Source organism: Tubulanus polymorphus, chromosome 10, assembly GCF_964204645.1.
Source record: "Tubulanus polymorphus chromosome 10, tnTubPoly1.2, whole genome shotgun sequence".
NCBI classification, from domain to species: domain Eukaryota; kingdom Metazoa; phylum Nemertea; class Palaeonemertea; order Tubulaniformes; family Tubulanidae; genus Tubulanus; species Tubulanus polymorphus.
In genome coordinates, this window is record NC_134034.1 from 14,066,010 (window position 1) to 14,079,125 (window position 13,116).

At 39.7% G+C, this 13,116-nt stretch overlaps 1 protein-coding gene across 3 annotated transcripts; it reads right to left on the reverse strand.

The window, feature by feature from the left end:
* Window positions 1-906: 906 nt before the first annotated feature.
* On the reverse strand, window positions 907-12,948 carry LOC141911516 (E3 ubiquitin-protein ligase RNF19A-like). Of its 3 annotated transcripts, XR_012620061.1 has the most exons (5): window positions 12,647-12,948; window positions 12,115-12,361; window positions 11,215-11,275; window positions 1,435-2,005; window positions 907-1,147 (listed from the first exon to the last, which is right to left on the reverse strand). XR_012620061.1 is itself a non-coding variant. In XM_074802505.1 (4 exons), exons 1-3 carry the CDS (start codon window positions 12,774-12,776, stop codon window positions 11,227-11,229), a joined length of 426 nt encoding a protein of 141 aa, XP_074658606.1. In that variant the 5' UTR covers window positions 12,777-12,948; the 3' UTR covers window positions 10,626-11,117; window positions 11,215-11,226. The 3 variants fall into 3 exon arrangements, 2 of the variants coding, with proteins under 2 accessions (XP_074658607.1, XP_074658606.1); XM_074802505.1 differs by lacking the exons at window positions 907-1,147; window positions 1,435-2,005 and adding an exon at window positions 10,626-11,117; XM_074802506.1 differs by lacking the exons at window positions 907-1,147; window positions 1,435-2,005; window positions 11,215-11,275 and adding an exon at window positions 8,735-8,789.
* Window positions 12,949-13,116: the final 168 nt, after the last annotated feature.

The window sequence follows — 13,116 nt, forward strand, 5'->3', positions numbered from 1 at the left end:
TTGAGTAGAATAAACAAAACTCTAGCGTTACGCCTACATCTGAAATAATACAAAACACTGAAAATCATTATTTCTTCATCAGATAAAAAATGAAAACAGATTCAACAAGATTCAAAATGCTTTTAGTGCCAAGAATTTTCAGTGGTACAATTTTTTTGTCATACAAGACTTAACGGTAAATTGGTTCAGACTTAGAGCAGGGAACACTATATGAATTTATTCCCACACCGTCTGAAATTACAAATTTCACAATGAAATTTGCAGCGTGTTCGTTGCTCAGCAGCAGGTGAATCGCAACATTCAAACATGATTGATATTTCCACAGTAAATTGAGCCGCAATCTTTGACAAGCTTTCAAATCATGACGGCATCAATGATTTGGGAACGGTGCTGAAAACCTACTTGGATTTTGGTCAACTCGGTTTTAAAACACCACAGTTTTTAACTTCGAAACTGTTTCTACAAATCTACTGTGGGTTTTTTATTCGTCGACTAAAAGTGGTGCAACGCCGTGCATATCACAGCAGTTTGTGTCAGTTGCGATCGAAAGCAACTGTTGGCCTACCGTAGACCGGAGTAGAACACGGGCAACTAGCCGGATACGGCTTGCGACGAGTCGGTAGGCGTCGGGTTGTCGTCGCAAGCCGGCTCACGTCGAACAGATAGAGCAGCAACTGGCGGCCTCTCGTAGGCCGTTAATCGGCGATTAACCCAGTTGTGTCGGTAGGCATCGTGTTGCTTGGCGACATAAGTCAGCCTTAATCCTGCTTTCTCAGAGAACTGCTCTTCCTTCTCTTTGAGATTTTCCTAAATCTGCACCCGTACCTTCGCCGTGCCCTCCTCCAATTTTCTCAGGGGATCCACGTGATTCGTGAGATTGTAGTCGGGAAAATCTCTTACCTGTTTTGGAATCCGCTCGGTCTGGCAACGGCGCTTCCCGATAAACTACCGTTCAAACTGGAGCCAGCAATCGCTCTGTTACTGGCCGATTAGCGATCGCTCTCATCGCGGATTATCCCGACTCGGTCGATGTGGCTTCCGCTAGCGCTAAGACTGCCAGTCATAGCCATGGACATCTCACCGATACTAGGTCCGATACTGGGGTTCGCTACCCGGTCACTGGTCGTTTCTATACTGTGAGAATCAGCTACAACAAATATAAACATTCACTCATACTAGTACTGAACTAACTAAAATGATGTCATAGGGGGATTTATATAGCAGCCACACCAGACAACGTGGCTTTATCAGTTAATCCCCCTATGACATCATCAAATTATCTTTCTATTTCTGGCAAGTCTATATAAAACGTAGAAAAGTTGGCCACCTCCAATAAATCCCCCTATGACATCATCAAATTATCCCTTATGAATCCTAGAAAGACAGCCGATTCCGGACCCTGCGCTATATGAAAAGTATGGTTTAAGTACTTACGGGCGTAAGGCCCCGATGGGCCACTTCCTTCGTTCTCTTCGAACTCAAATCGAACTCCGCCCGGAGTCAGTCGTCGATACGCTGCAACCACCGCTGCGACACAGCGATATCGGTACCACGCCGTAAACATACGCCAATAATATCGGTACACCGATACCAACGGCTAAACTAGCGACAACTGGCTCTACAATAACAGACGCAGTTACACCACCGGCTATTACCATATTCCTCTTGTGCTGTGGTAGGTGACCGTAACGTGTATGTAACTGAAACACAAGATAAACACATGAGAAATAGCATTTTTCATAGTAAAATTTGCGATAAAAATCTAGCGCGTGGTGGATTTAGGTTCCAATTTCTGTTTCTGACTAGCGCCAACAAGCGAGTAATTTCAGAACTTGAATTTGTCGATATCCTGTATTTCACCCGATAAGCCTTATCATATGTCCTTGTCATTACGGTTAAATGACAGTAACCACTTGATATGGTTTATGCGCAGTGTTTAGAACTAGGTCAATTTCAGGTGTAGACGTGTCGCAGGTTTCAGTTATTGAGATCCTCCTCCATTAGACTGAAAATAAATCAAACAACATTCATTATAACATCATTAGAGCAATTCACAAAAATCATATCAAATATTCGACATGAATAAGAGTAACTAAACAAACCTGATCTAAACATCATCTTCTTTTGAGTAGAATAAACAAAACTCTAGCGTTACGCCTACATCTGAAATAATACAAAACACTGAAAATCATTATTTCTTCATCAGATAAAAAATGAAAACAGATTCAAAATGCATTTAGTGCCAACAATTTTCAGGCTTAGAATTTTTTTTCTCATACAAGACATAACGGTAAATTGGTTCAGACTTAGAGCAGGGAACACTATATGAATTTATTCCCACACCGTCTGAAATTACAGATTTCACAATGAAATTTTCAGCGTGTTCGTTGCTCAGCAGCAGGTGAATCGCACCATTCAAACATGTTTGATATTTCCACAGTTAATTTTGTCGCAGCAAATATTTTTGCTAAGTCCCAAACACAGTAAATTGAGCTGCAATCTTTGACAAGCTTTCAAATCATGATGGCATCAATGATTTGAGAACGGCGCTGAAAACCTGCTTGGATTTTGGTTAACTCGGTTTTAAAACACCACTGAAACTGGTTTGTAGAGGTCTGTGATTAGGGCCTAAGATATATCTACCTGAATTGAGGGACCACTTGTTCACTTCATCGCCAAACAGTTATTCCTTGAACTTCCTGATTACTGCAGTTAATTAGTAGAGCATCACCCTGAAATAAACATAGAAACCTGTCAGAGAAAGCACTCTAAAATCCAGGGTATCAGAGGGGTCAAATGCTCCATCTGTATTGATAGTAATAGTTTAGGCCTCGATCCACTCTTTATGTTATTGATACTTTTTACTGCGGTGAGGGCTAGTGGTTAGAGCGTTCATCTCTGGGAAGCCAGGTCGTGGGTTCGATCCCCGTTGTGTCCTCGGGCAAGACACTTATCCTCACTGCCTCTCTCCACCCAGGAGTAAATGGGTACCTGGTCTGATAGATGACGCCTGAGCGCTTGTTAGCTTGTTGATCACTGATACATTTTAGAGTATTAAAATTGGCGGGGTAATAATACCGAAAAATGTAAAGCGCTCTGAGCAGCTTGGCTGGATTTAGCACTATATAAGACACATATTGATATTATTATTATTACTGAATGATAATGGTTTTACAGCACGCATCAGTGAATAGAGATTGCTGCTGCTCGTGGGGTTAAACCGGAGTGTTTTATGTCGCTCTCCATCTCGAATCACCTTCATACATCACAAGTATTCGATTCATAAGTAAATTTACTTACTGTATTTCAATGTTGAAATGGTTTGAAGACATTCTGTCGCTTCTGCGTTGAAAGAGAAGCTTCTAAATATTTCAAGTGTAAATAGCGATTTATTCGTCCGCCATGCTTGTTCTGCAGACCGCGCAGCTCGAGGTCGACTAGGACTCAGCGGCAAGAGCGCTCCGGGCACCAACTAAAGAGTTTACGGTAGTGCCCGCAGTAGACTTAACATGCCGCTCCGAATTGATAGTTGCGGGAAATAATACCACGAAATTAGAAATTTGTAGCGATTTCCGTGCAATAGTTGAACAGATGAATTTCCTACTAAAATCCTGCAACAAATTGGTATCAATCTGAACGGGATAAATACGTCCAGACACAAACAACGTCCGATGGACTGGGTGTAAAGCGGGACTCGACCCTTCCCGGTTGGAGTAAATATCTAACAGGTGGTGCTCCGGTAGATTTTGTGAAACAGCTGATGACATTTTCATGATCTTTAGACGAGTTTGATCGCCGTTTTACCGTCGTGGAATGGCACCTATTGTGAAAACTGATTAGGTGTGAAGTGATGCAATGATATTCAGTTGAAGTCAAACGACGTGAAGGGCTCTGAGACTGATGTGGACTTTACGAGAGGAATAAACTATTTTTTAGAAGGTATCAAGATGGATCTGGCACAGAGCCAAAGCCGGCAAACTGACTTATGAATTTTATTTCTGTGTTGTTGATAGTCTCGAGAGACTAGCGCTAATATTGTATAAATCTAGATTCGTTCTCGCGAGATTATCAACAATCCGGAAATAAAGTGCAACCTGATTTAGAAGGCCTGGCCGGCCCGGGGGCGCAAACCCTATTGATATTGATGAAAGCAAAATACTTGACTGTTTTTAGAGTAAAAATACAGATATCTTTTCTTAATCTATTTATAGACTGATTCTGAAGAAGAGGAGAACACAAATAACAGTTTTCATCATCATTATCATCATCATCATCATCATCTGTGCGGTCTGAAGTATCTAGAGGTCACCAAGACTCAACATTACCCCTTTCATATCATTCGAGGTCGAATTTTATATTTATGTGACAAATATCTATGAAATATTTTGCTCAAATAAATTCATTCTGTTTTCATATTGATGAAATGAAGTGTAGTTATTCATTTCAGTTAGAAATTCCTCTCTGTTTTGAGGAATTACTATTTTTCCCGACATCAGATCCAGAATATCACCTAACCATCACCATGACAACGCACCAGTCAAAACTAAACGACAATCATTCAGAAATGAAGCCCTGTAGATTCTAAAATTTGGTTTGAAGTTTATTTATTTTGGTTGAGTAGATTCTGAATGATGCAAAGTTAACTAGAGACACTGGTTTTATCAAAATCACCATGACAACGCACCTTGCCATCACCATGACAACGCACCAGTCAAAACAAACAACAATCATTCAGAAATGAAGCCCTGTAGATTCTTAAATTTGGTTTCAAGTTTCTTTACTTTGGTTGAGTAGATTCTGAATGATGCAAAGTTTACTAGAGACACTGGTTTTATCAAAATCATCTCTGGAAGACAGTGCCAATCCTGGAAGGGTTTTAACAGTCACTCAGATATTGTGTTCCACTGCATTCAGATCAAACCAACAGTTCAAACTCAATTTGAGAACTATTTGTGTTTATCTAAAATGCATTTCACGTTTATTTATAAATTTCTAAATTTCCAATAGATGGCGTCTGTGATATACAGTTTAATCCAATACGAATACGTATTCGTATTAATCCAATAATTTGGTGGTTCAGCAGAAATCCAATAGGTGGCAATCATGTCGTAGTAACTATTCATCAGTATATATCAGACACCCTGGTTTATCATCTGATCAGAATCACTGGGTTTGAACTTGGGACATCCCTCCAAATCCTCTTATCAGCATGAAACATCACAGTCATTTAGAATCAATAATTCATTCATTTGACGTGCAGTCAATTTCAGGTGTAGACGTGTCGCAGGTTTCAGTTATTGAGATCCTCCTCCATTAGACTGAAAATAAATCAAACAACATTCATTATAACATCATTAGAGCAATTCACAAAAATCATATCAAATATTCGATATAAATAAGAGTAACTAAACAAACCTGATCTAAACATCATCTTCTTTTGAGTAGAATAAACAAAACTCTAGCGTTACGCCTACATCTGAAATAACACAAAACACTGAAAATCATTATTTCTTCATCAGATAAAAAATGAAAACAGATTCAAAATGCATTTAGTGCCAACAATTTTCAGGCTTAGAATTTTTTTTCTCATACAAGACATAACGGTAAATTGGTTCAGACTTAGAGCAGGGAACACTATATGAATTTATTCCCACACCGTCTGAAATTACAGATTTCACAATGAAATTTTCAGCGTGTTCGTTGCTCAGCAGCAGGTGAATCGCACCATTCAAACATGTTTGATATTTCCACAGTTAATTTTGTCGCAGCAAATATTTTTGCTAAGTCCCAAACACAGTAAATTGAGCTGCAATCTTTGACAAGCTTTCAAATCATGATGGCATCAATGATTTGAGAACGGCGCTGAAAACCTGCTTGGATTTTGGTTAACTCGGTTTTAAAACACCACTGAAACTGGTTTGTAGAGGTCTGTGATTAGGGCCTAAGATATATCTACCTGAATTGAGGGACCACTTGTTCACTTCATCGCCAAACAGTTATTCCTTGAACTTCCTGATTACTGCAGTTAATTAGTAGAGCATCACCCTGAAATAAACATAGAAACCTGTCAGAGAAAGCACTCTAAAATCCAGGGTATCAGAGGGGTCAAATGCTCCATCTGTATTGATAGTAATAGTTTAGGCCTCGATCCACTCTTTATGTTATTGATACTTTTTACTGCGGTGAGGGCTAGTGGTTAGAGCGTTCATCTCTGGGAAGCCAGGTCGTGGGTTCGATCCCCGTTGTGTCCTCGGGCAAGACACTTATCCTCACTGCCTCTCTCCACCCAGGAGTAAATGGGTACCTGGTCTGATAGATGACGCCTGAGCGCTTGTTAGCTTGTTGATCACTGATACATTTTAGAGTATTAAAATTGGCGGGGTAATAATACCGAAAAATGTAAAGCGCTCTGAGCAGCTTGGCTGGATTTAGCACTATATAAGACACATATTGATATTATTATTATTACTGAATGATAATGGTTTTACAGCACGCATCAGTGAATAGAGATTGCTGCTGCTCGTGGGGTTAAACCGGAGTGTTTTATGTCGCTCTCCATCTCGAATCACCTTCATACATCACAAGTATTCGATTCATAAGTAAATTTACTTACTGTATTTCAATGTTGAAATGGTTTGAAGACATTCTGTCGCTTCTGCGTTGAAAGAGAAGCTTCTAAATATTTCAAGTGTAAATAGCGATTTATTCGTCCGCCATGCTTGTTCTGCAGACCGCGCAGCTCGAGGTCGACTAGGACTCAGCGGCAAGAGCGCTCCGGGCACCAACTAAAGAGTTTACGGTAGTGCCCGCAGTAGACTTAACATGCCGCTCCGAATTGATAGTTGCGGGAAATAATACCACGAAATTAGAAATTTGTAGCGATTTCCGTGCAATAGTTGAACAGATGAATTTCCTACTAAAATCCTGCAACAAATTGGTATCAATCTGAACGGGATAAATACGTCCAGACACAAACAACGTCCGATGGACTGGGTGTAAAGCGGGACTCGACCCTTCCCGGTTGGAGTAAATATCTAACAGGTGGTGCTCCGGTAGATTTTGTGAAACAGCTGATGACATTTTCATGATCTTTAGACGAGTTTGATCGCCGTTTTACCGTCGTGGAATGGCACCTATTGTGAAAACTGATTAGGTGTGAAGTGATGCAATGATATTCAGTTGAAGTCAAACGACGTGAAGGGCTCTGAGACTGATGTGGACTTTACGAGAGGAATAAACTATTTTTTAGAAGGTATCAAGATGGATCTGGCACAGAGCCAAAGCCGGCAAACTGACTTATGAATTTTATTTCTGTGTTGTTGATAGTCTCGAGAGACTAGCGCTAATATTGTATAAATCTAGATTCGTTCTCGCGAGATTATCAACAATCCGGAAATAAAGTGCAACCTGATTTAGAAGGCCTGGCCGGCCCGGGGGCGCAAACCCTATTGATATTGATGAAAGCAAAATACTTGACTGTTTTTAGAGTAAAAATACAGATATCTTTTCTTAATCTATTTATAGACTGATTCTGAAGAAGAGGAGAACACAAATAACAGTTTTCATCATCATCATCATCATCATCATCATCATCTGTGCGGTCTGAAGTATCTAGAGGTCACCAAGACTCAACATTACCCCTTTCATATCATTCGAGGTCGAATTTTATATTTATGTGACAAATATCTATGAAATATTTTGCTCAAATAAATTCATTCTGTTTTCATATTGATGAAATGAAGTGTAGTTATTCATTTCAGTTAGAAATTCCTCTCTGTTTTGAGGAATTACTATTTTTCCCGACATCAGATCCAGAATATCACCTAACCATCACCATGACAACGCACCAGTCAAAACTAAACAACAATCATTCAGAAATGAAGCCCTGTAGATTCTAAAATTTGGTTTGAAGTTTATTTATTTAGGTTGAGTAGATTCTGAATGATGCAAAGTTAACTAGAGACACTGGTTTTATCAAAATCACCATGACAACGCACCTTGCCATCACCATGACAACGCACCAGTCAAAACAAACAACAATCATTCAGAAATGAAGCCCTGTAGATTCTTAAATTTGGTTTCAAGTTTCTTTACTTTGGTTGAGTAGATTCTGAATGATGCAAAGTTTACTAGAGACACTGGTTTTATCAAAATCATCTCTGGAAGACAGTGCCAATCCTGGAAGGGTTTTAACAGTCACTCAGATATTGTGTTCCACTGCATTCAGATCAAACCAACAGTTCAAACTCAATTTGAGAACTATTTGTGTTTATCTAAAATGCATTTCACGTTTATTTATAAATTTCTAAATTTCCAATAGATGGCGTCTGTGATATACAGTTTAATCCAATACGAATACGTATTCGTATTAATCCAATAATTTGGTGGTTCAGCAGAAATCCAATAGGTGGCAATCATGTCGTAGTAACTATTCATCAGTATATATCAGACACCCTGGTTTATCATCTGATCAGAATCACTGGGTTTGAACTTGGGACATCCCTCCAAATCCTCTTATCAGCATGAAACATCACAGTCATTTAGAATCAATAATTCATTCATTTGACGTGCAGTCAATTTCAGGTGTAGACGTGTCGCAGGTTTCAGTTATTGAGATCCTCCTCCATTAGACTGAAAATAAATCAAACAACGTTCATTATAACATCATTAGAGCAATTCACAAAAATCATATCAAATATTCGATATAAATAAGAGTAACTAAACAAACCTGATCTAAACATCATCTTCTTTTGAGTAGAATAAACAAAACTCTAGCGTTACGCCTACATCTGAAATAACACAAAACACTGAAAATCATTATTTCTTCATCAGATAAAAAATGAAAACAGATTCAAAATGCATTTAGTGCCAACAATTTTCAGGCTTAGAATTTTTTTTCTCATACAAGACATAACGGTAAATTGGTTCAGACTTAGAGCAGGGAACACTATATGAATTTATTCCCACACCGTCTGAAATTACAGATTTCACAATGAAATTTTCAGCGTGTTCGTTGCTCAGCAGCAGGTGAATCGCACCATTCAAACATGTTTGATATTTCCACAGTTAATTTTGTCGCAGCAAATATTTTTGCTTAGTCCCAAACACAGTAAATTGAGCTGCAATCTTTGACAAGCTTTCAAATCATGATGGCATCAATGATTTGAGAACGGCGCTGAAAACCTGCTTGGATTTTGGTTAACTCGGTTTTAAAACACCACTGAAACTGGTTTGTAGAGGTCTGTGATTAGGGCCTAAGATATATCTACCTGAATTGAGCGATCACTTGTTCACTTCATCGCCAAACAGTTATTCCTTGAACTTCCTGATGACTGCAGTTATTCAGTTGAGCATCACCCTGAAATAAACATAGAAACCTGTCAGAGAAAGCACTCTAAAATCCAGGGTATCAGAGGGTCAAATGCTCCATCTGTATTGATAGTAATAGTTTAGGCCTCGATCCACTCTGTTATTGATACTTTTTACTGCGGTGAGGGCTAGTGGTTAGAGCGTTCAGCTCTGGGAAGCCAGGTCATGGGTTCGATCCCTGTTGTGTCCTCAGGCAAGACACTTATCCTCATTGCCTCTCTCCACCAAGGAGTAAATGGGTACCTGGCCTGATAGATGACTCCTGAGCGCTTGTTAGCAGCTCGGTGTTACTTCTCAAAAGGGAGAGATGACTGATACATGTTAGAGTATTAAAATTGGCCGGGGTAATAATACCGAAAAATGTAAAGCGCTCTGAGCAGCTTGGCTGGATTTAGCACTATATAAGACACATATTAATATTATTATCATTACTGAATGATGATGGTTTTACAGCACGCATCAGTGAATAGAGATTGCTGCTGCTCGTGGGGTTAAACCGGAGTGTTTTATGTCGCTCTCCATCTCGAATCACCTTCATACATCACAAGTATTCGATTCATAAGTAAATTTACTTACTGTATTTCAATGTTGAAATGGTTTGAAGACATTCTGTCGCTTCTGCGTTGAAAGAGAAGCTTCTAAATATTTCAAGTGTAAATAGCGATTTATTCGTCCGCCATGCTGGTTCTGCGGACCGCGCAGCTCGAGGTCGACTCGGACTCGGGCTTTGCGCTCCGAGCACCAACTAAAGAGTTCACGGTTCTAGCCGCGGATGGCTTTAGATACCGCTCCGGATTACTAGCGGGGGTAATGAATTCCACGGAATTAGCAATACGTAACAATTCTAGTGAACTTCCGGGCTATTGTTCGAATAAAACATTTTCTAAAATTATTCCCAATTAATGAAAAAATCAAATAATCTTATAAGTTGAATTGGTGACTCACAACACGTATTTAACCTAATAGTTTTTTTCAGCGGGGCGCGGCTGAGAGTATCGACAAGTTTTCTATTTCTTTAACAAATATCTGAAATTTTTTGCTAAAAATTCATTCTGTTATTATATCGATGAAAATAAGTGTAGTTATTCATTTCGGTATGAAATTTGGCTCTGTTTTCAGGAATTACTATTTTTCCAGACATCGGATCCAGAATATCACCTTGCCATCACCATGACAACGCACCAGTCATAACTAAACAACAATCATTCAGAAATGAAGCCCTGTAGATTCTTAAATTTGGTTTCAAGTTTATTTATTTTGGTTGAGTAGATTCTGAATGATGCAAAGTTTACTAGAGACATTGGTTTTATCAAAATCATCTCTAGGGGACAGTGCCAGTCACTCAGATATTGTGTTCCATTGCATTCAGATCAAAACAAACAGCTCACACTATTTTGAGAACAATTTTTGTTTATCTAAAATGCATTTCACATCTATTTTGACTCAAGATATAAATTTCTAAATTTCCAATAGATGGCGTCTGTGATATACAGTTTAATCCAATACGAATACGTATTCGTATTAATCCAATAATTTGGTGGTTCAGCAGATATCCAATAGGTGGCGATCATGTTGCAGTAACTATTCATTAACTATTAACTATTAACTATTGGAACATCCTAAAAATCCTCGATTCAGCATGAAATATCACAGTCATTTAGAATCAATAATTCATTCATTTGACGTGCAGTCAATTTCAGGTGTAGACGTGTCGCAGGTTTCAGTTATTGAGATCCTCCTCCATTAGACTGAATATAAATCAAACAACATTCATTATAACATCATTAGAGCAATTCACAAAAATCATATCAAATATTCGATATAAATAAGAGTAACTAAACAAACCTGATCTGAACATCACCTTCTTTTGAGTAGAATAAACAAAACTCTAGCGTTAGGCCTACATCTGAAATAATACAAAACAAAGAAAATCATTATTTCTTCATCAGATAAAAAATGAAAACAGATTCAACAAGATTCAAAATGCTTTTAGTGTCAACAATTTTCAGTTACAATTTTTTTTTATTAGTTCAGACTTAGAGCAGGGAACACTATATGAATTTATTCCCACACCGTCTGAAATTACAGATTTCACAATGAAATTTGCAGCGTGTTCGTTGCTCAGCTGCAGGTGAATCGCAACATTCAAACATGTTTGATATTTCCACAGTAAATTGAGCCGCAATCTGTGACAAGCTTCCAAATCATGATAGCATCAATGATTTGAGAACGGCGCTGAAAACCTGCTTGGATTTTGGTTAACTCGGTTTTAAAACACCACAGTTTTTAACTTCGAAACTGTTTCTACAAATCTACTGTGGGTTTTTTATTCGTCGACTAAAAGTGGTGCAACGCCCTGCATATCACAGCAGTTTGTGTCAGTTGCGATCGTAAGCAACTGTTGGCCTACCGTAGGCCGGAGTAGAACACGGGCAACTAGCCGGATACGGCTTGCAACGAGTCGGTAGGCGTCGGGTTGCCGTCGCTAGCCGGCTTACGTCGAACAGATAGAGCAGAAACTGGCGGCCTCTCGTAGGCCGTTAATCGGCGATTAACCCAGTTGTGTCGGTAGGCATCGCGTTGCTTGGCGACATAAGTCAGCCTTAATCCTGCTTTCTCAGAGAACTGCTCTTCCTTCTCTTTGAGATTTTCCTAAATCTGCACCCGTACCTTCGCCGTGCCCTCCTCCAATTTTCTCAGGGGATCCACGTGATTCGTGAGATTGTAGTCGGGAAAATCTCTTACCTGTTTTGGAATCCGCTCGGTCCGGCAACGGCGCTTCCCGATAAACTACCGTTCAAACTGGAGCCAGCAATCGCTCTGTTACTGGCCGATTCGCGATCGCTCTCATCGCGGATTATCCCGACTCGGTCGATGTGGCTTCCGCTAGCGCTAAGACTGCCGGTCATAGCCATAGACATCTCACCGATACTAGGTCCGATACTGGGGTTCGCTACCCGGTGACTGGTCGTTTCTATACTGTGAGAATCAGCTACAACAAATATAAACATTCACTCATACTAGTACTGAACTAACTTAAATGACGTCATAGGGCGATTTATATAGCAGCCACACCAGACAACATGGCTCTATCAGTTAATCCCCCAATGATATCATCAAATTATCTCTTTTTATGGCTAGTCTATACAAAACGTAGAAAAGTTCGCCATCCCCAATAAATCCCCCTATGACATCATCAAATTATCCCTTATGAATCCTAGAAAGACAGCTGATTCCGGACCCTGCACTATATGAAAAGAATGGTTTAAGTACTTACGGGCGTAAGGCCCCGATGGGCCACTTCCTTCGTTCTCTTCGAACTCAAATCGAACTCCGCCCGGAGTCAGTCGTCGATACGCCGCAACCACCGCTGCGACACAGCGATATCGGTACCACGCCGTAAACATACGCCAATAATATCGGTACACCGATACCAACGGCTAAACTAGCGACAACTGGCGCTACGATAACAGACGCAGTTACACCACCGGCTATTACCATATTCCTCTTGTGCTGTGGTAGGTGACCGTAACGTGTATGTAACTGAAACACAAGATAAACACATGAGAAATAGCATTTTTCATAGTAAAAATCTCGCGTGTGGTGGATTTAGGTTCCAATTTCCGGTTCTGACTAGCGCCATCAAGCGAGTAATTTCAGAACTTGAATTTGTCGATATCCTGTATTTCACCCGATAAGCCTTATCATATGTCCTTGTCATTACTCACTTCATCGCCAAACAGATAT